This window comes from Tachysurus fulvidraco, chromosome 17, assembly GCF_022655615.1.
Source record: "Tachysurus fulvidraco isolate hzauxx_2018 chromosome 17, HZAU_PFXX_2.0, whole genome shotgun sequence".
Taxonomy (NCBI): domain Eukaryota; kingdom Metazoa; phylum Chordata; class Actinopteri; order Siluriformes; family Bagridae; genus Tachysurus; species Tachysurus fulvidraco.
Genome location: NC_062534.1, coordinates 818,078 through 840,935, shown reverse-complemented (window position 1 = coordinate 840,935; position 22,858 = coordinate 818,078). Strand labels below are relative to the sequence as shown.

The following is a 22,858-nucleotide window of genomic DNA, read 5'->3' as shown; positions in this document are numbered from 1 at the left end:
TCTCTCTCTCTCTCTCTCTCTCTCTCTCTCTCTCTCTCTCTCTCTCTCGCCTCCTCCTCCTTTTTTCCCTCCATCTCCATGGCAGTTCTTCATGTGTGCTGTTTTTTTCCTCTCTCTCCCTTTGAAAGCGGTGCATGATGGGCAGTAGAACCGCCTGTTGCCATGACAGTGGTCATGTATGTCGTCTTCTCTGTGAGAGCTCTAAGAGTTTTGGCATTTATCTGAAAGCTTTTAGAACTAGAAATTCACCACAGATTGCTGATAATTAATTAAATGATAGGATTCCTGTTCTGTTTTAATACAGCATTAATAATAATAAGTTATTTCATGATTAATAGTGTACTACAGTGCGAGTAATAGTGTACAGTCCTGTGAGTAATAGTGTGCTATAGTGTGAGTAATAGTGTAGTATAGTCTGAGTAATAGTGTGCTATAGTCTGAGTAATAGTGTGAGTAGTAGTGTGAGTAGTAGTGTGCTATAGTCTGAGTAATAGTGTACTATAGTGTGAGTAATAGTGTACTATAGTGTGAGTAATAGTGTACTACACTGTGAGTAATAGTGTACTATAGTGTGAGTAGTAGTGTGCTATAGTCTGAGTAATAGTGTACTACACTGTGAGTAATAGTGTAGTATAGTCTGAGTAATAGTGTGCTATAGTCTGAGTAATAGTGTGAGTAGTAGTGTGAGTAGTAGTGTGCTATAGTCTGAGTAATAGTGTACTATAGTGTGAGTAATAGTGTACTATAGTGTGAGTAATAGTGTACTACACTGGGAGTAATAGTGTACTACAGTGTGAGTAGTAGTTTACTATAGTGTGACAGTGTGAGTAATAGTGTACTACAGTGTGAGTAATAGTGTACTATAGTCTGAGTAATAGTGTACTATAGTATGAGTAATAGTGTTCTATAGTCTGAGTTATAGTGTACTATAGTGTGAGTAATAGTGTACTACAGTGTGAGTAATAGTGTACTATAGTCTGAGTAATAGTATGCTATAGTCTGAGTAATAGTGTGCTATAGTGTGAGTAATAGTGCACTATAGTGTGAGTAATAGTGTACTATAGTCTGAGTAATAGTGTACTACAGTGTGAGTAATAGTGTACTATAGTGTGAGTAATAGTGTGCTATAGTCTGAGTAATAGTGTACTATAGTCTGAGTAATAGTGTACTACAGTGTGAGTAATAGTGTACTATAGTGTGAGTAATAGTGTGCTATAGTCTGAGTAATAGTGTGCTATAGTGTGACAGTGTGAGTAATAGTGTACTATAGTGTGAGTAATAGTGTACTATAGTGTGAGTAATAGTGTACTATAGTGTGAGTAATAGTGTACTATAGTATGAGTAATAGTGTACTATAGTGTGAGTAATAGTGTACTATAGTGTGAGTAATAGTGTACTATAGTATGAGTAGTAGTGTACTATAGTCTGAGTAATAGTGTACTATAGTGTGAGTAATAGTGTACTACAGTGTGAGTAGTAGTGTACTATAGTCTGAGTAATAGTGTACAGTCCTGTGAGTAATAGTGTACTATAGTGTGAGTAATAGTGTACTATAGTGTGAGTAATAGTGTACTATAGTATGAGTAGTAGTGTACTACAGTGTGAGTAATAGTGTACTATAGTCTGAGTAATAGTGTACAGTCCTGTGAGTAATAGTGTACTATAGTGTGAGTAATAGTGTACTATAGTATGAGTAATAGTGTACTATAGTGTGAGTAATAGTGTACTATAGTATGAGTAATAGTGTACTATAGTGTGAGTAATAGTGTACTATAGTGTGAGTAATAGTGTACTATAGTATGAGTAATAGTGTACTATAGTGTGAGTAATAGTGTACTATAGTGTGAGTAATAGTGTACTATAGTCTGAGTAATATTGTACTATAGTCTGAGTAATAGTGTGCTATAGTCTGAGTAATAGTGTACTATAGTCTGAGTAATAGTGTGCCATAGTCTGAGTAATAGTGTACTATAGTCTGAGTAATAGTGTACTATAGTGTGAGTAATAGTGCACTGTCCTGTGAGCAATAGTGTACTATAGTGTGAGTAATAGTGTGCCATAGTCTGAGTAATAGTGTGCCATAGTCTGAGTAATAGTGTACTATAGTGTGAGTAATAGTGTGCCATAGTCTGAGCAATAGTGTACTATAGTGTGAGTATTCGTGTATGTAGTGTGAGTAATAGTGCACTGAAGTGTCAGAAATAGTGTATTATAGTGTGAGTAATAGTGTACTATAGTGTAATAGTGTACTGTAGTGTGGGTAATCGTTTACTGTAATGTAAATAATAGTGTACTATAGTGTGAGTAATAGTGTACTGTACTGTGAGTAATAGTGTACTATAGTGTGTGTGTGTGTGTGTGTGTGTGTGTGTGTGTGTGTGTGTGTGTGTGTGTGTGTGTGAGAGAGAGAGAGAGAGAGAGAGAGAGAGGGAGAGAGAGAGATGAGATGCTTGCTCTATAATTTAACGATGATACTTTAAGGAAAATAAATTGAGGTGAATCGGGTAAACGAGCTGGACAGGCAGCTCACTGTGTCCACTACAGAGCAGACGAGTGGAGTGAGGGAGAGAGTGATGAACCAGAATGGCCTCATGGGAGATCGGGCATTTCATTAGCACTCATCTTTATTGTGTTAGAGAACATTAGGTGATTCGAGTTCCACCACAGCGCTACCTCTCCTACCTTATTTATGAGTTCTGTCTGTAAATTCCTCTGATGGTGAGCGATGGCTGAGGTTTTTCTCTCCTGTCATGAATGTGTAGTGTACAGATGTAAAAAGTCCAGCATTTAGACAGAAAACATCACTGTGCTCACGAGAACATCGAAATATTTAAAAATATCAACATAATGCAATGTAAAATAGCTCAGAAATGTAAGATCAAATTTTGATCTTGCGAGAGTTACGCTTTATAAATTATGTTATACAGCCAAAAAAAAACAAACAAGTAAATAAAAACTCTTCTTAATAACAATACAGACTCCAATAAAAAATCAGAGACATTTCTCACAAGAATTAAATGCTTATCTTGTAAAATATGCAGATGAGTTATAGCGATAATGAGACCCTCTTTATATTGGGAACAGTTTCTGTTGACGATCAGATATTTTTCTTGCAGAAGTGACACGTTAACAATAACGATGTGCATCATACAAATTAAGTGTTTTTGAATAATGAGAGGGGACAAGGTGGCTTAGTGGTTAGCACACGTTCGCCTCACACCTCCAGGGTCGGGGTTCGATTCCCGCCTCCGCCTTGTGTGTGTGGAGTTTGCATGTTCTCCCCGTGCCTCGGGGGTTTCCTCCGGGTACTCCGGTTTCCTCCCCCGGTCCAAAGACATGCATGGTAGGTTGATTGGCATCTCTGGAAAATTGTCCGTAGTGTGTGAGTGTGTGTGAGTGAATGAGAGTGTGTGTGTGCCCTGTGATGGGTTGGCACTCCATCCAGGATGTGTGTGTGTGCCCTGCAATGGGTTGGCACTCCGTCCAGGGTGTATCCTAACTCGATGCCTGAGACGGATAAGCGGTAGAAAATGAATGAATAATGAGAAATGTTCCTCGTAATAGCGAGTCTGAGATTCGTTACTTACTTACATAGCAGCATAAGATTGATGTCTATAAGATTAGATTTAAAGGAAATGACGCTTTTAAATGCATATTTTTGGATTATTTTAATGCTGGTATTCACAATAGCATCACCCTTGCTAGTCTCAGCTAACAAACTAGCCTATATAAGTTATAAGTAATGCAGATGGAATAAGGATTGGTGTAACTCTGGGGATGAGGAGCTTGCTTGTCTTTGCTGGTGCTTTGATGAAAGAACATCCAGAGAATCTGAGCTGCTTGTTTGACTTGCCTGTAAAGTGGGACGTCGCATCACAGTCACGAACCTCTGAACTTCCCGAACACACACACACACACACACACACACACACACACACACACACACACACACACACACACACACACACACACACACACACACACACACACACACACATTTTCACCAGTAATTTATACTCCATGTTTTATCTTAACGATCACCAAACTTGTGCCCAGGTCAGGAGATAAAAAACATTCTTGACGTCAATCTTTGTTTTTATAAAGTTTTTTTTTTTTAATTTTGGAAGCTGCTTCCTCCAGAATTACATGTAGAACATCGGCTGATGGTGGAGACAAAAAAAAACAGCAAGCACAAAAATGATTGTGGACTGGTAAGACTTTTTACATATGATACATACGAATATGATACACACACACACACACACACACACACACACACACACACACACACACACACACACACACACACACACACACATAGACACACACAAACACACACACGCACACACACACACACACATTGTGCAGATGCATGACTTTCAGACTTTCATGTGTAGATTATTTTCCGTGTATTCTTTACCCAGGGCCTCTGTCCAATTGTTTGTCCACATTATCTCCCTTCCCCTCTGAACACACACACACACACACACACACACACACACACACACACACACACACACACACACACACACACACACACCACAAGCGGCTACTGTGGTTCCACCATTTGTCTCTCATAATATTATTAGCATGTGAGGAGAAAAGCTCATTGTTCAGGCTTTTGTTTCCAGTGAAATAATGAACAAAATGTTAGAGGGTTGAACAAATGCCCACACGGTTAAGAGATTATTCAAACTCCAAACACAGATGGAGTGAGTTAAAACACACACAAACAAATATTCTATAGAATGTGCAAGACCGACTGCTTTTTAGTAAAATTCTTTTTATATTAAATTTCAAATTTTGAGTCCAAATAGAATGAATCAGATAAAGATATGAATGAATCAGTTCAGATGGAAATGAATCAGATCATATGTGAAGGAATCAGAACAGGTATAAATGAATCGGTTCGGACAAAAGATGAATCAGAAGAGATTGAAATAAATCATTCCAGATACAAATCAATCAGATCACAAAGCAGTATAGTTATGATCAGAATGACTGATAAATGACTGGAGAGGAATTAAAATCAGATCAGATTCAAATGAATCAGATCAGATATCAGTGAATCAGAATAGCTGTAAATGAATCAGGAGTCAGTGGATCAGGAGTAGCACTGAGGGGAATCTATTGTGCCGAAGGTGTTTGTGTGTATTTAAACTCTTATAAAAGCCGCCAGCGTGTGTCGTGTAAGTGGGTCACCGAGAGCAGGGAAGCAAATGTAGATTCTGTTCTGCTCTTCTGAACAGGAAAATCACGTTTAGTGTGAATATGCGTACGAGAGGTGATACACACAATAGCGTGATACGACACTTCACTCGACAGACTCACACATCACATCAAAGGTTTTATTCCATTTCTTACAGCACAGCACCTCATTTTTATCCATTTATTACTATTATTACTTTTAAAAAAAAGTGAGTTCCTAATTTTCTTATGTTAGAAAGCCCTGACACTGGAGACTCCTTCCATCCATGTGAAATAAAAACAAAATCCTCGTCATATGAACAATTTCACACTTTCTTTAATCCGTTTTTCTCAAAATGACCCACCAGGTGAGTAATATTTAACACTGGAAAACAATATTGCCAAGTAATGTGCACTATAGGAGGGTTAATTGGAGCAGGGGCGGTTTGGGGGCAGGACAAGGTGTCAGACTGACAGATGGGTTCAGGGGCCGGAGCGAGTGGGGGAGGGTAGACGAGAGGGATTTCGGGGGTTGTTTGGGTTTGTAGCGGTGTTAATGCTCTCCTATTTGGGGCTTTTGTTCAGATTGTTGAAGCTTTAACAATACAATTTAACACGATTTATAACATCAGAGGAAATGAGAAGTGAATGTGAAATAACAGAAGTGTTAATAAAACTATTGTTTTAGAATTAAAACTCTTTCAAAAACGATCCATTAAAAAGAAAATGATCATAAATAATAATTGTTAATAATACGGTAATATAGCTGCAATGTGGCTGTAGTTGTTATTTTTTCTGACTTTATTTGTTATTGAAATGTCACATGATCTTCACCCATTAAAATATGAATTATTCATGAGGTGATGATGATGAATGATGCATCTGTTTCTTTGCATATATTTGATGAAACAGACATTCAGGCCAAAATGAATGAACGAGGCCTTATTTTTTGTTTTCCTAAAGAAACATAATTCTTTTTGATTTGGTCCAATCTATAGTCTATATTTTAGCAATAAGTCTATATATATATTGAACCGAATATATCTTTACTTTATGTATTTTGAACAAATGTTTAAACAGTATAGACATTCAATGTACACAAACATTTATTTACCTTTTTTACAAGCCCCAAATGTTACAGTATATAGAGTTATAGTGTATGTTATATAGTGTTATATAGTGTTATTAGAATCAGAATCAGAATCAGATTTATTAGCCAAGTGTGTTGATGTTGACACACACAAGGAATTTGGTTTCAGCAGTTTGTGACTCTCAAAGGTACAGACATCAATAACACTATACTACAGTACACGAGAAAACAATGCAGACGATGAGATACAATATAGACAGAATGAGTATATATATATATATATCCTATATAGAGTTAGTGTTATATAGAGTTATAGTGTATGTTATATAGTGTTATATAGTGTTATAGTGCTATAGTGTATGTTATATAGTGTTATATAGAGTTATAGTGTATGTTATATAGTGTTATATAGAGTTATAGTGTTATAGTGCTATAGTGTATGTTATATAGTGTTATATAGAGTTATAGTGTATGTTATATAGTGTCATATAGTGTTATAGTGCTATAGTGTATGTTATATATAGTTTACAGTTGTTAGCAGGTGAGGGATTCAAACCTCCTGCTGGACTGAATGGAGATCAAATGCTTCCAAGTGACGGACTAAATCCTGGAATATTTACTGAACACAAACCAGAGGCTAAGAGGAGTTTAACATCACAACAGCTGATGACATTCCTGTCTAAATATAGAGCTCTGAGTGTCTGTCCCATCAGTGCACACTGAACATGCATTAATAATATGTTTTTTGTGTGTGGGGTTGTGTGTGTGTGTGTGTGTGTGTGTGTGTGTGTGTGAGAGAGAGAGAGAGAGAGAGAGAGAGAGAGAGAGAGAGAGAGAGAGAGAGAGAGAGAGAGAGAGTATGGGTGAGATAAAGGAGTGTGTGTGTGTGTGTGTGTGTGTGTGTGTGTGTGTGTGTGTGTGTGTGTGTGTGTGTGTGTGTATGTGAGAGAGAGAGAGAGAGAGAGAGAGAGAGAGTATGGGTGAGATAAAGGAGTGTGTGTGTGTGTGTGTGTGTGTGTGTGTTGTGTGTGTGTGTGTGTGTGTGTGTGTGTGTGTGTGTGTGTGTGTGTGTGTGAGGTTGAAGGTTTATGTGGTTATTATCCGTGCCGTTCCCCCGTCGGCTGTAACTCAGCACCGCTTTAACACACCCATCAGGAACAACTCCAGATTTTATAGACTGATTTAATATTGAGCTACAGTGTGTTACATTCACACACACACACACACACACACACACACACACACACACACACACACACACACACACACACACACACACACACACTGAAATAAGATAGGTAGATACAGTATACTATATAGTGAAATGTTTGTGCACCCCTCACCATCACACCCACACGCGTGTGCGTTAAACATCTCATTCCAGATTTATTCCTCTCTTTTTTCTTATAATAAACTCCTCTCTTCTCCTCTCCTCTCTTCTCCTCTCCTCTCTTCTCTTCTCCTCTCTTCTCTTGTCTGATGGTTCTCCACTAGATGTTGGATTTGTGTTTGTAGGCATTAGTGTTCATTCAGCTACAAGACTATCAGTGAGATCAGACTCTCATGCTGGGATGTTTGAGGAGACTCCAGTTCCAGTTCATCCCAGAGGTGTTCAGTGGTGTTGAGTCAGAGTCAAAGGCTCTGTGCAGGACCCTGGAGATCTTCACTCCAACCTTCACCTCTACACCATGTCTTCATGGAGCTCTGAGTTTCAGTGAAGAGAAACTGTAACGTTATAGCACACGGAGATGTTCTGTACAACTGTGTGCTTCTGGAGTGATGATCGGGAGTGCACATACATTTAAGCACAAGATTTAGATCGGTAGACAGACAGACAGACAGACAGACAGACAGACAGACAGACAGACAGATTGTGGTGATTCCTGTTTGTTTTTGCTCCACAGCCTCCAGCTGAGTTTGATCTCACTTTCTTTGTCCCTTTCCATCTGTCCCTTTCCTGCCTTCTGTCTCTCTTTTTCTCTGTCTGTCTCTCTCTCTTTCTGTCTGTCTGTCTCTCAGGATGCATGGAGTGCTGTTTGAAATGTCTGCGTGGGATCCCATACCCGTCTCTGATCGCCACCATCCTGCTGTACGCGGGTGTGGCTCTGTTCTGTGGCTGTGGTCACGAGGCTCTCACGGGCACCGACACAATCCTACAAAACTACTTTGAAGTGATGAGGCCTTCTACAGGCTCGCTGGACGTCTTCACCATGTGAGCTCATAATAAAGCCAAACGTCGCCGGTTAGGGCGCTAATGATCTCATCAATCTTATTATCTGCTGCTTTTATTTAATAACATTTATAATGAAAAGAACTAAAGAAATTCTAATCCTGGCTTGATGTCTGGGTTTTATTCAAAAATAAAAATGTGCTTAAAATAAAAGAATGTGTAAATATATGCAAATTATATTAAGTGACATGTTGAGGAGTGACAACCACAAGACCACACCCACAAGGTCCCACCCACAAGGCCACACCCACAAGGTCCCACCCACAAGGTCCCACCCACAAGACCACACCCACAAGGTCCCACCCACAAGACCACACCCACAAGGTCCCACCCAAAAGACCACACCCACAAGGCCACACACACACAAGATCCCACCCAAAAGACCACACCCATAAGGTCCCAACCACAAGGCCACACCCACAAGGTCCCAACCACAAGGCCACACCCACAATGTGGCCACAGTTATGTTTCCATTTTAATAAAATATGCATCAGATTAGTGATTATAACATGTCCATTACAGCGAGCGTAACTCTTCTTCTCCTTCCAGTATTGACATCATCAAGTACGTGATCTACGGCATCGCCTCGGCTTTCTTCGTCTACGGGATTCTGCTGATGGTCGAGGGTTTCTTTACAAGTGGAGCTATTAAAGATCTGTATGGAGATTTTAAGATCACCGCCTGCGGACGCTGCGTTAGCGCATGGGTACGAAGTCGTCCTGGAGTTATAAATACATCTGATTTATGATACGCCTACGGTTTAAAGTTCATGTAGCTGTGTGTAATTGAGCTGAGCTACGAGGCTAATACTGTGTTTACAAAGAACTGCCTCAGGAAGAGAAGTAAAATTCTTAACAAAGTATATACAAAGAAAAATAGCAGTAATCAAACACCAGAAGGTTATTGGTCTATGGTCCAGTTTAAGGTCTGGTTTGGCTTTGTGTTTATGAATTATGTCTCATATATTAAGACTTAAATCAGTCCTAGAACAGAACCCTGAGGAACACCACATTTTACTTTTGCATTCAGAAAGAACTCACAATTTAACTGATTATTAAATCATGTGTCATGTGATTGGACACTCAGATCAGATTTGATCTGGTCTTTTAACCCCAAAATAATTATAATTAATAAAAACTAAAAACTCCTTTAATTAATTTCACTATATTCATTTTAGGTCTTCATACAAAACTGACCTTGTGACTTGATTCATACAAATGTAAAGTAAAGCCAGACTTTCCTCCACACCGAGCCGTATGATCTTTGTCTCAGTCGTGTTTACGGCACCGTGTCAGTAGATCTGGTCTAATATTTCTCCTCTCTCTGTTTTTTCCAGTTCATCATGCTGACGTATATTTTCATGCTGGCTTGGCTTGCAGTGACGGCCTTCACCGCTCTGCCCGTTTTCGTTTACTTCAACATCTGGACTATTTGCCAGAACACCACCGTACTGGAGGGAAAGGATCTGTGTCTGGACCCACGTCAATTCGGTAAACAGCTATAGCAGTACCAGTGCAGAATTATTGGCACCCCAATAAAGACAAAGCGTGGTTATTTGGTGTAATTTCACACCAAATGGTGAACTTTAACCTCATTTTTGAGTCTAATGCGTTTGGGGAAATAGCACAAGCAACCTAACATGTCACCTCCAGCTCTGTAGTCATCCTGGGGCTTTCCCATAACACAAATACAGACCTGGAAGACATGCAGGAAAAACTTACTCCATTTACTTTTACATGTAAAAGGCATTTCCTCCTTTTGTAGCCACTTCTCAATCATTTTTGCATATGTTAGGGTATAAAGGGCTTTTTATTTTGTGCATAAGCTCTACGATCTGTTCAGCTCACAAACTTCCATCTCCAAAATGAAAATACAGATGCTTGAGCATTATTTTTGTATTTATTATTTAATTTTATGTAAAATAAATACTTTTTATATAAATCATTATTTCTATTTTATTTTTATATTTCTATTTCTATTTCTTTTTTTTACATTTCTTTTTCTCTCTTTTTATTCTATTTCATTATAATTTGTATACATTTAAAATAATTTTAAGAAGGTGATATAATAGGGATATATATATATATTATTTTAAGTTAATCTATTTTTAAATTAACTTTAATTGTATATATTCATTTATTTTATTTTGTCCTTATTTTTCCTCTTTTTCTTCTTCTTATAATATATTTATTTATCTTTCTCTCTCTTTTGTTTCCATACTTCTTTAAAGCTGCTTATAAATAATAATAATAATAATAATAATAATAATAATAATAATAATAATAATAATAATAATAATAATATGGTATTGTAAAAAAATCTAATATTTTTTTATCTGGAGAATAAACTAACAAACTAAATAAATAAATATCAGGCTTATGATTTAAAATAAATTTATTTTGTAGTCATAGTACAATGTATTATTATTATTATTATTATTATTATTATTATTATTATTATTATTGTTGTTGTTGTTGTTGTTGTTGTTGTTATTATTATTATTATTATTATTATTATTATTATTATTATTATTATTATTATTATTATTATTATTATTATTATCCCTGTGTTTTAGGTGTTGTGACTATCGGAGAGGTTAAGACATTGTGTACAGTATCTGAGAAGTTCAACAAAATGTGTAAATCTGAAGAGGTGCGTTTCAAACTCAACCATTCATTTATTATTTAAGCCGTTAAATAAAAGCGAGTCTTTAATGTGAGTGAAATATTGGGTGTGTCCTCAGCTGGATATGACCTTTCACCTGTTTGTGTGTGCGCTGGCCGGAGCCGGAGCCGCCGTCATCGCCATGGTGAGTTCATTGGAAATCTTCAGTCTGAAATCACTGCATTTACACAATGACGAGTGAATTACAGCGATTTTTCCATTGGCTAACATTACCGGTGGTGTTAGTTTTAGAATAATCCATGAACCTGAGCATTAATAGGCCATAAGAGAACGATAACAACACCTGTGCTTATAACTGATTGTTTATTCTGCTCTAACGTACAGTACCTGAGTACAGGAACTTGAGGTAATCAGTGGTTAAAGGCTCTGGTTTCAAACCCCAGTGCTCCTAAGCTCCCGCTGTGGGGCCCTTGAGCAAGGCCCTTAACCTCATCTGCTCCATAGGCACTGTATCCTAACTAACTTCAGCTTTGTAACAAACACAAATCTGCCAAAAAAAGAGGTTCACTGTGACGTATAAGTGACAAATAAAGGCTTCGTCTGCTTCATTTTTTCTATTAGCATTGATTTATGTTTTTATTCGGGTTTGATGCAGTAAAATGGCTGAATTACATCCCTCACTTCAGCTCGTCTGTGCTGCTCTGCATGTAAATACCAGAACAGAGCGGTGAGTCATTCCTGCATTCGCTATGCATCATGGGAAATAGAGTTCGTGTTGAATAATCAGAGCTGCTGAGAGTGGGCGAGGCTTCGCATTCACGTTCCTCTCCATCCTCAGTTCTGCGTCGGCTTTTCATCTTTTCCTTTCAGTCTCTCTCGATCTCGATCTCAGAGAGATGCAGGGTCTGTCACAGAGTTGCTATGGAAACTAAAAGAAGAAAGGCTCCGTGAGCTTGTTGCTAACATCGTTCAGTCATTTGTGGGCAACCATTTTCTGAGAGACGAGAGAAAGCGATGATGCTGACGGTGATGACACATCATGTTAAAACCTAAAACGCAACCTGTTTTCCTTTATTGTGAGATTCATGAATAATTTGCATACATTTACATAATAACTATGCATATTTATACATGTCCATAATAATAAACGAGGCACAAAAATGTAAGCAGACAGGCCTGTGTTCAAGCTCTATGAGCAGGAACACTGGGTGTGGCCTCTGTTAAAAAATTTGCATACATTTGCATAGAGATGACATGTAGATCTCTTGTTATATAACAATGCATGAAAACACATTAAAGACAAGAGACAAATCTGTTTCTTTTGCCTGAGCAGAACAAACAGGGCGTGGCTTTGTGCAACCCATTTAGATCATTTGCATACATTTGCATATTGATTATTTATATATCGCCTGAGTTATGACTGATGAAAACAACACAATATACACAAAAGGCAACCTTACTGAGCATATTACAAATTGACAGTTATAAATAAAAATTAATTATTTAGGAATAGAACATTTATTAGAGTGGTTTTGAATTATGCATAGCCATAATTCATCATGCATTAAACCGCTATAGATTGTTGATGATCTGCATATTAGATAATAATCCTAATTATATTCAGTGTCTGAACTGTATTCAGTTTTACATAATATTGTTGCGTAAATATGCAAATATGCTAAACAAACTCAGCGGCTGTAATGTTAAAACACACACACACACACACACACACACACACACACACACACACACACACACACACACACACACACACACACACACACACACAGGTAAGGGTTGGAAATGTCCTGCTGTGGTACAACACTGCCTCCTGCTGGTGCAGAGGATAAATTTAGCTCAGAACACTGTGACGTCATCGAGTCCTCACAGAGCTGCGACACCGAAACAGGTGGTAAACAAAATGAGAGGAAATGAGCTGGAGTTTGAAGGAAAAACTGCACATCTTTAAATTCAGAAATAAAACAAGTACAAAAAACTCTGACCAGTGACAAGAGCAAGTCACATCAATAAACCAAATCAAACCTGAAAACGCAACAACAAATAAAATAAAAACACATTCAGCTCAAAATAAAAGGGGCGGGTCCTAAACATCGCCTGCTCGTTGCTGATTGGCTACATCGATCATCAGACTATTCACTTTAAAATTAAATACGATCCCGATGTGTTTATCGTTCTTTTGGTTTTTACACCATTAAATATAGAGAAGAGTCTAAAAGTGCAATTCATTTAAAAACTCTTTGTCCAATCAGCACCGAGCCTGTGACGTTCAGTAATAACCTAGTAATAGAAATGTAATAACGCTAATCAGTTCCTTTAGCTTTAGCCGTTAGCAAACAGGTCCTGAATACGTTTGAAGGTGACACGTCATGACGTCTCTGATTTCAGATCCACTACCTGATGGTTCTGTCAGCTAACTGGGCCTACGTGAAGGACGCGTGTAAGATGCAGAAATATGAAGACTGCAAGTCCAAAGAGGAGCAGGAGCTACACGACATCCACTCCACACGCTCCAAAGAGCGACTCAACGCCTACACATAAAGCAGGAAGTAGCACTGGAAGGCACGGAGCCTCAGGCACTGGCTGCTGCCCTCTAATGACCAATGGTGTGTCACATGACCAACCCCATGGCCAACCCTATGATTATTATTATTATTAATATTACTACACTTCTGTCTAACTAGTGGTGGATTCTTTTAATTTTATTTTAATGTACGCTTACACGAGATGAGATGTTTATAGCGTCTTTTTTTTTCTTCGAACCACACTATAACAATTTTCCTTTTTTTAAGACATCAGTATTAACGGTATCTAAGTGCGTTGTTATCTAACGGGTCGGTTGTAGGACATAAAGCACAGTTTTTCATGTGAGTTTGTGTTTCAGCGCTTTCCTTTAAAAAAATCACACAGGAATGAAAAGAAAAGGTTTTTATTTGTTTGTTTGTTTGTTTGTTTGTTTGTTTTTAATCTGTGAGAGTTTTGGCCCTAAAGGAGCAGATTGCTTGTACGTTCTGCGTTATTTTGGAAAAAAAAAAGAAAAAAAGAGTCAAAAAAGTAAAAAAAGAAAGACAAAATTAGTAAGAAATGATGTAAGATAAAGGGTTTATTTATTATTTTTCTACAGATATCATTACAAAACGTATCCAGACAAAAAAAAGGTTCTGAGTTCTTTACTAGCCGACACACAGCCGCAGTGTTTTTACCCCTTTTATCTTTTATTTCCAACAGATTATAGCTACAGGTAAATAGACCTGAAGTTGTTTTTGTTTTTTTTTTCTTTTTCTTTTTTTTTTTTTTTGTATATAGCCATTCTGTAAATGTTCACACGTACTGTATGGAAGCACTTCAATTTCAGGTGAATTCATATACAAACACATTCCATGTTACAGGGGAATCGGGGAGGTGGGTGGAGGGGGGGGGGGGTTGTGAAGGAAAAAATAGAGAGGAAAAAAAAATCATGAAATCGTGTTTGTGTAATTTTGAAAGGGGGAATGACAGAGAAGTGTCTGCTGTAATCATCACAGATGTACATGTTAAAGCGCTAAATAAACCGCATGACTACACGACATGACGGCGCTCGCTTCTCAAAAGTAAACAAGCGGTGAAAAAAATAAATAAATCTGAGACAGCTAACATGTTAATATCATTTTTAGTGACTTTTTTTAAACTATTAAAAACAAACCAAAAAAAAGTTCGTTGTTTTTTATTCGTTTTTTTTTTTAATCTGATCTCACTTTATTTTTTATTGTAAAATCGTCGATTGACCGACGACAATAAATGATCTGTTTATGGCTTTTAGACAGAATACAAACTTGTAAGCAGATCCACATCCTCGCCGGACTGCGTGTCAAAACGACGTCGTTTTCGTTTCACTGATTTTGGAACAAAATTGTGGATTTATGCAATTAAAATAAAATTAGTTCTTTTACAGTTTTAAGGGGAGAAAAATGTCTGAGTGAATGATATGATGCTGAACTTCTAAATGTAAAGTGCTGAGGTCATTTAGTAAACTCACCTCGCACTAACGAGTATCAAAATAACATCATCATTTCTCTGAGTTTTAAAATAGTAATTTTTTATTTATTTTGAAATGTTTTCTTATTATAAAAAAAAAAAAAAAAACGATTGATTCTTGAGCCATTCTCCGAGGAACACTAACGTGTGTTGGGATTTTTACGTTGTTTGCAAAACGGTGTGTCGACAGTATCACGACATCGTCGCCAACCTGAAGCTCTGACATGTACATCTGTGATTCTACTGTCATTACCATGACGGTCACGTGACAGTCACACGACAGCGTTCTATCTTAACGTCGTTATAGGACAGAAAGGAGGAGGAGGAGGATGAGGAGGAGGAGTGTTCTCATCTTTTCATCTGCTCTGTTGGTGTTTAAGAGTTTTTCGTGCACTTATTCGCCCATTATCGTGAGCTCTTTCTCAGTGTAAGTGCATTGGGATCTTTATCCAGATCCCCATAATGATGTTAGGTGAAGACTGTGAACCTCGGTGTTAATTGTGGCATGGTTCATGCATTTAATGGTTACTCGTTTTTAACTGATCCAAAATAAAAGGAGAAAAAAAAAACTTTGTTTTTCTGAGTTGGTGAAGTTGCGAGTGTGTCGCTGGCTCATTCTCTTCTCTCCTGATGTGCAGTGATCGAATCCTCTTCCGCCGCTTTGCTCTCGATGGTAGTGTTTGATTTGTTTGTAAGTGTGTTTAGTTTGTGGTGAAGTCCTACACACACTCTCTCTCTCTCTCTCTCTCTCTCTCTCTCTCTCTCTCTCTCTCTCTCTCTCTCTCTCTCTCTCTTTTCTTGCATTCGTCTTTTGTACACTCCCTGAAGAATGCGTAGTAGCCCACGCTGTACCATGACTCTGTTTTGTACATAAATGTGCCGACAGCTTGACAGTGGCTTTTCTGATATGCTTGCGTGAACTTCAATAAATACACTGGTGTAATTGGTAAAAAACTCTCTCCTGTGCTCTTTGTGCTCTCGATGCCAAACTGGTGTCTACAAACTCTCATTAGCAAACAGCAGCTTCGTCGCTCCGTGAAATACTAAAGATGTGTTGAGTTTGTTGTAAAAGGAAACGATGATCACTTTAATTTCAACAGTTAGAACTATTTAATTCTCTCTCTCTCTCTCTCTCTCTCTCTCTCTCTCTCTCTCTCTCTCTCTCTCTCTCTCTCTCACACACACACACTCACTCACTCACTCACACCCACACACACACACTCACTCACTCTCTCTTCTCTCTCTCTCTCTCTCTCTCTCTCTCTCTCTCTCTCTCTCTCTCTCACACTCACTCACACCCACACACACACACTCACTCTCTCTCTCTGTTTGTCTCTCTGTCTCTCTCTCTCTCTCTCACACACACACACACTCTCTCTCTCTCTCTCTCTCGCTCTCTCCTCTCGCACAAACACCACACACACACACACACACACACACACACACACACACACACACACACACACTCTCTCTCACCAACACAAGAGAAACAATCTTCTCTCTCCTCTCTCACAAACACACACACACACACACACTCTCTCTCTCTCACACACACACACACACACACACACACACACACACACACACACACACACACACACACACACACACACACACACACACACACATACACTCTCACACACTCACTCACTCTCTCTCTCTGTGTCTCTCTCTCTCTCTCTCTCTCTCTCTCTCTCTCTCTCTCTCCCTCTCTCACATGCCATTATTTTTCACCTTCAATAAATCTGTTTTTATTGTCAATATTTTATATGGAATTTATTTACCCAACTGTTACCTCCAGGGGGCGCAGTTTTAACATCAAAGTCGCTTCAAACACTCCTTCATCATCCTCCTACACAACACAAGAGTTCTCTGGGCTTCCACTTAAAAATATACTTGTAGGTGGAGCTGGAGAAATTGCACCTAGGTGTGATAGGTGTGTGTGTGTGTGTGTGTGTGTGTGTGAGAGAGAGAGAGAGAGAGAGAGAGAGAGAGAGAGAGAGAGAGAGAGAGAGAGAGAGAGAGAGAGAGAGAGTTCAGAAAGAGAAAGAGAAAAAGTAACAGAGAAAGAGGAAGTAAACAGAATCAGGTCACATGATTCTGGAACCCTTGTTAGCCGATTAGTATGTACTGAAAGGTCATCACCTTTTGTCTCTCTCTCTCTCTCTCTCTCTCTCTCTCTCTCTCTCTCTCTCTCTCTCTCTCTCTCTCTCTCTCTCTCTCTCTGAGAAATCCTCTGTAATCCTTCCTCACCTGCACACTGTCTCCTCATCTCAGTGTGAAGCTGCAGGATGAAGAGGTGCTCCCTTCAGTGTGGATTCCAATATGTGTTTGAAAGTGTGAGTGAAAGTGTGTGTGAGAGTGTGTGTGTGAGAGCGTGTGTGTGTGAGAGAGAGAGTGTGTGTGTGTGAGTGTGTGTGAGACTCAGTAAAGCATGCGGTGTATACTGGTGCTTCAGGTGCTGTTTGGCTGTTGGAGCATAGCGCAGCCTTTTTGCCCGTCACAGTGCGTCTGTTTGTTCCATGGGACCAGGTAACACACACACACACACACACACACACACACACACACACACACACACACACACACACACACACACACACACACACACACACACACAGTGTTTGCAGTTTTGAAACAGACTTCATGAGTATAAATAATTACAATAAATATAAATGAAAATATTTAATACATTTAGATTTGTGTGTGTGTGTGTGTCTGTGTGTGTGTGTGTGTGTGTGTGTGTGTGTCTGTGTGTGTGTGTGTGTGTGTGTGTGTGTGTGTGTGTGTGTGTGTGTGAAAGTGAGAGAGAGGTTTTTCACATTTTATAAAACTTTTCTTTTCAAGCACGCATTTATGTAATGAATTATTAATAAATAATTTAAAGGATCAAAATAAATATAGAATAATAATGTCGCTAGCGAGATGCTAACTGCCGCATGTATAAAGATTTATTGTAGTGTATAACAGAATGTTCTTCAGAGTTCTTCACCCTGACTCCTCCCTCTGACAGGACGGTGCTGTGCAATGACCCCGACATGGCCGAGATCCCCGTCAACCTCCCCTTAGACACGGTGAAACTCCGTGTGGAGAAAACGGCAGTGCGGCAAGTAAAGAACGAGGCGTTTTACTACCTCACTGAGCTCAGGTATCTGTGGCTCACCTACAACTCCATCGCCTTTGTGGATCCTGCCAGCTTCTACAACCTGAAGGTCCTTCATGAGCTCCGTCTGGATGGAAATCAAATCTCCACGTTCCCCTGGGAGGCCATCAGAGAGATGCCCGACCTCAGGACACTGGATCTTCACAATAATCGATTAACAAGCCTTGGTGTAGAAGCTGCAGCTTACCTGGTAAACATCACCTACCTGGACATCTCCAGCAATAAGCTAATCACGTTGCCCTCCGACCTTCTGGACATCTGGAGTCCCTTTTCCGGCATGATTTCTACAGTCGGTTCCTCTCAGAAGATCATACTGGGTGAGTGGTGATGGTGAGGATGACGTTGGATTTAGGACTTAGGTTCATGAGGTACACTGAGCCACTCAAGAGCTTCAGTTAATGCTCCTCAGAATCAGACAGCAGAATGTAGGAAACTCACTCACAGAGCCTCGTTACAGACGTTTCTCACTGGTATCAGATTAAAAAAAGAATCCTGAGCTTGTGGCTTTACCAAAATGCATAAAAAACAACACAAAATGCAAACAATAATCACAGAGGACCTTGGTGAAACCCTGGAGGAACCGATTAACCGGATCTGACCTGCTCGATTTTCTGCAGTGGGTTTATCGTGTCTAAAGATAACTAGAGCTCATGTGTGCGTGTGTGTGTGTGTGTGTGTGTGTGTGTGTGTGTGTGTGTGTGTGTGTGTGTGTGTGTGTGAGTGTGTGTGCATGCTTCACCTCACTTAAGAACAGCTTAATCTGCTAATTCAGTTTCCACATGCGAGTCGGATTTAAGTTGATCTGTAGACCTCATGTAAACATCATGAACCAGCTCATTATCACACAAGCTCTACGCTAATCTCTGCAGAACGTCAAATATACGTCACATTTTATTAACGTTAACCATCAGAAACCTACAGGGGTTTTTTTTTTTCAAGGCTGATGATGAATTCTAGACAGAAAGCACAGAACGTGACCCTACATGAGGAACGTATCAGTAGCACCATGGTGCTCTTCTCCATACAGTTGTTACTGTTCATCAGGGAAATGCCGTGTTTCGTGTTTACTGTCAACAAACCTGAGGTCCTGCTAGCGACAGAGTTATGAATCATGTGCTGCTGAAGACCACCTGACCTTTTACTGCTTGTGTTGGAAACACATAGACGGCTAACGTACGGCTTCCGCTAGGCCTCACGATGACAATATGAGCTTCCAAAAGCTACAGCTAGACTTTTCACTTCTGAAGAAAATACTAATGCTGAAATAAGATTTTTCCAAACAAAGTTCACTATTCTTCCATCCTCATCCTTACTAGCAAACCTGTCTACTGGATTAATTAACAGAAAATGATTGTATATACTGTTAGAAAGTTTGATGGTGAATATACCGACCTGCGTTGTTTATACAATCCAATATTTAGCACTAATGTTTGGAATTTGGGGTCACGGTGGGTTAGCGGTTAGCACATTCGCTTCACACCTCCAGGGTCGGGGGTTCGATTCCCACCTCCGCCTTGTGTGTGTGGAGTTTGCATGTTCTCCCCGTGCCTCGGGGGTTTCCTCCGGGTACTCCGGTTTCCTCCCCCGGTCCAAAGACATAAATGGTAGGTTGATTGGCATCTCTGGAGAATTGTCCATAGTGTGTGAGTGTGTGTGTGTGTGTGAATGAGAGTGTGTGCCCTGTGATGGGTTGGCACTCCGTCCAGGGTGTATCCTGCCTCGATGCCAGATGACGCCTGAGATAGGCACAGGCTCCCCGTGACTCGAGAAGTTCGGATAAGCGGTAGAAGATGAATGAATGAATGAATGAATGAATGTTTGGAATCTTGGTGTGAACTGGCTTTTATTTCTCATTACTAACCCTAACCCTAGTATCTAGTACGCTTGAGTGTGCAAAAGAACAAAAATGCTTTGATCTTCTAGGACTTCAGGACAACATGTGGTACTGCGACTGCCGCATATCCAAACTCATTGAGATGTCCAAGATGGCCGAGGGTCCTATGGTGCTGATGGACCCTTTGGTGGCCTGCAGCGGTCCGGAGAACCTGGCTGGGGTCCTGTTTAAGCGAGCAGAACTGGATCAATGCATTAAACCAATAGTGATGACATCAGCTACGAAGATCACATCGTCCCTCGGCAGTAACGTGCTCCTGCGGTGTGACGCTACAGGTTATCCAACCCCGACCCTGCTGTGGAGCAGAGAGGATGGATCAGTGCTCAGTAACCCTGGTAACAGTCAGCTCACACACACAAGTCCACTGCGCACACTAGAGGGCGCTACAAATTATGCACAACAGATTCTGTTGTTACATTAAAAAATCTTCGTAAAAGCCTTTTTGCCTTTTTGAGATGTTTGTTTTTAACTAGCTGTAATTCCTGTTTGCATGCTACAGATGTTCAGGAGTCCCCAGGTGAAGGTGTCCGTTGGTCTATCCTGAGTCTGCAGGAGATCGTACTAAAGGATAGTGGCGTTTACCGATGCAAGGCAAAGAACCTTGCTGGAAGCGCAGAAGCCTCCATCGCACTATCTTTAGCCGAGAATGACCTCACGACTCCATCTCATCCCTTCGTCAGGACTTTTTCTGCTGTTCCAGAGGCTGTGATTTCCTTTTTTACCACCACCACCACCACCACCACCACCACCACCACCACCACCACCACCACCCCCACCATCACCACCAGTACCAGCACATCCAAACCATCTCTGACTACACCACAATCTATAGCTAGCCAGTTGAACTTAGGCCCAGGTGGAGGCATCCAGAGATCTCCACCAGCTATAAATACATCCAAGATGGAGCAAAGCAAAAATGGCGGCAAGGATAAAACTCGAAAAAAAGTTAGTTCATATATCCGAGACGTTGAGGTGGTCGAGGAGACGGGAGACAGTGCAGTTGTCGTGTGGATGAGCGAGGGCTTTCCCAGTGAACTGCCCCTGTCAGTGGTGTACTTTCCATATGATGCAGAGGAGATAAAAGAGACTGTGGACACTGAGGTTGGAAATGGTAAGCTCCTTCTTGAGAACCTGTTTCCCAACCAGATGTACACGGTCTGCTTGGTTCCCAAAAGCGGGAAAGAGCAATGTGTGAACTTTAGCACTCTGGATACCGTTACGGATGTTGGACCAAACAGGTGGCTGCTGACTGTCAGTGGAATCGCTTGTGTTTTCGTTCTTCCTCTCATTGTTCTCCTTCTTTACAAGACCTTGTCACTATACTGGAAAAAGAGCAGCAGCGGTAAAAGTGAACTGGACGATGATCTTTCCAAAGAGACTTACGTGAAATTCGAGTCTCTGGCAACGCAGCAGCGGGCGCTGAACGGACAGGCGAGCGATCTCTGGACACGACGGCTGACACAGGAGTCAGAGAGGATGCTCCTTTGCTCACGTTCGAGTATAGACTCACAAACGACCTACAAAAGTGACAATTCACGTTTCGAGTACCTTTGCTAGCTCTGTGTGAGCAGTACACATGCTTTAGCACATGGGGTTTTGGGGTCCGCTGTTTGTTGTGTGTGTGTGTGTGTGTGTGTGTGTGTGTGTAGGCGTAACCTCCAGACGATTTCTGAAGACCATCATGTAGAATGTGTAAGATGTGTAGAAGTGCACCGATCCAGAGAACCTTTAAAGAACTGCTATTTCTAAGAACCCATGAAGGTTCTTTTTAAAAGTACCTTTATTTTCTTCAGCATTTAATTAATATATATATATTTGTTGTATAGTGAAATGTAAATGTTTTTTTTTTTCATTTTTGTTGTGAGACAAGACATGAAAAAAATAAAAATAAATAAATATTCATCATTATAATAGAAATATTTAACATTTTATAATTTTAGTAAATATTTTTCCTTGATTCATTATATATTATTTTGCTATATATTTTTTTATTTTAAAATATCACAGTTGTTTTTGAAAAAAAAAAATACATTATCATGGATTGAATGCAAACTTTTCTCAAATTCTTGTATAATTCGTCAGGACCAGGTCATAATGTGATGTACAAATCTTGTCTGGTTTATGTGGGAACACAGGGCCGCTATTGTGTGTGTGTGTGTGTGTGTGTGTGTGTGTGTGTGTGTGTGTGTGTGTGTGTGTGTGTGTGTGTGTGTGTGTGTGTGTGCATGCCATCGTATTTGTCCCATAGGAGGATCAGTGATGTTGATGTGGATCACAATGATGCAGACAACTGGGTGAACAACAACAATAAAAAACAGTCCAGGTCTGTAAAAGTTCTCTTGTCCTGTGACCTGACCACACACACACACACACACACACACACACACACACACACACACACACACACACACACACACACACACACACACACACACACACACACACACACACACACACACACACAGAGTTTGTGGATACAGAAAGCGGTTTCAGAAATTCTGGAAGAAAAAGATCATGAGCTAGATTTCAAAACACAGAGCGCAGACGAACCTCGGCATGTGTCACATTCACCACGGGGATGTCAGGAATTTCATACTTTGCTTCCAAAACATCTCGAGGACAGACTGAAGCGAGCAA

The 22,858-nt window shown here is 39.9% G+C and overlaps 2 protein-coding genes across 4 annotated transcripts in view; both read left to right on the top strand.

The window, feature by feature from the left end:
- gpm6aa (glycoprotein M6Aa) overlaps positions 1-16,118 on the top strand; it is a 17,082-nt gene extending 964 nt beyond the window's left edge. Inside the window, exons 1-7 of one of the 3 annotated variants that reach the window (XM_027155257.2) lie at positions 6,405-6,465; positions 8,297-8,489; positions 9,057-9,213; positions 9,844-9,997; positions 11,083-11,159; positions 11,251-11,316; positions 13,539-16,118. In XM_027155257.2, the coding sequence (XP_027011058.1) occupies positions 8,302-8,489; positions 9,057-9,213; positions 9,844-9,997; positions 11,083-11,159; positions 11,251-11,316; positions 13,539-13,691 (795 nt within the window). In that variant the 5' untranslated portion in view covers positions 6,405-6,465; positions 8,297-8,301 and the 3' untranslated portion in view covers positions 13,692-16,118. Of the gene's footprint in view, positions 1-6,404; positions 6,466-6,518; positions 6,543-8,296; positions 8,490-9,056; positions 9,214-9,843; positions 9,998-11,082; positions 11,160-11,250; positions 11,317-13,538 lie in introns of those variants that run through there. The other 2 variants (XM_027155256.2, XM_027155255.2) reach the window with 2 other exon arrangements.
- Positions 16,119-17,369: 1,251 nt separating this feature from the next.
- Positions 17,370-22,011, top strand: lrit3a (info leucine-rich repeat, immunoglobulin-like and transmembrane domains 3a). The gene is made up of 4 exons (XM_027155258.2): positions 17,370-17,696; positions 18,178-18,644; positions 20,251-20,556; positions 20,721-22,011. The coding sequence occupies exons 1-4, from the start codon at positions 17,599-17,601 to the stop codon at positions 21,776-21,778; spliced, it is 1,929 nt and encodes a 642-aa protein (XP_027011059.2). The 5' UTR covers positions 17,370-17,598; the 3' UTR covers positions 21,779-22,011.
- Positions 22,012-22,858: the final 847 nt, after the last annotated feature.

Excerpts from the sequence above, each read along its gene's own strand:
- lrit3a (XM_027155258.2), top strand. The coding sequence starts at position 17,599 with ATGCGGTGTATACTGGTGCTTCAGGTGCTGTTTGGCTGTTGGAGCATA. Across the intron at positions 18,645-20,250 it reads CTCTCAGAAGATCATACTGG|GACTTCAGGACAACATGTGG; the intron begins GTGAGTGGTGAT and ends TTGATCTTCTAG. Across the intron at positions 20,557-20,720 it reads ATCAGTGCTCAGTAACCCTG|ATGTTCAGGAGTCCCCAGGT; the intron begins GTAACAGTCAGC and ends TGCATGCTACAG.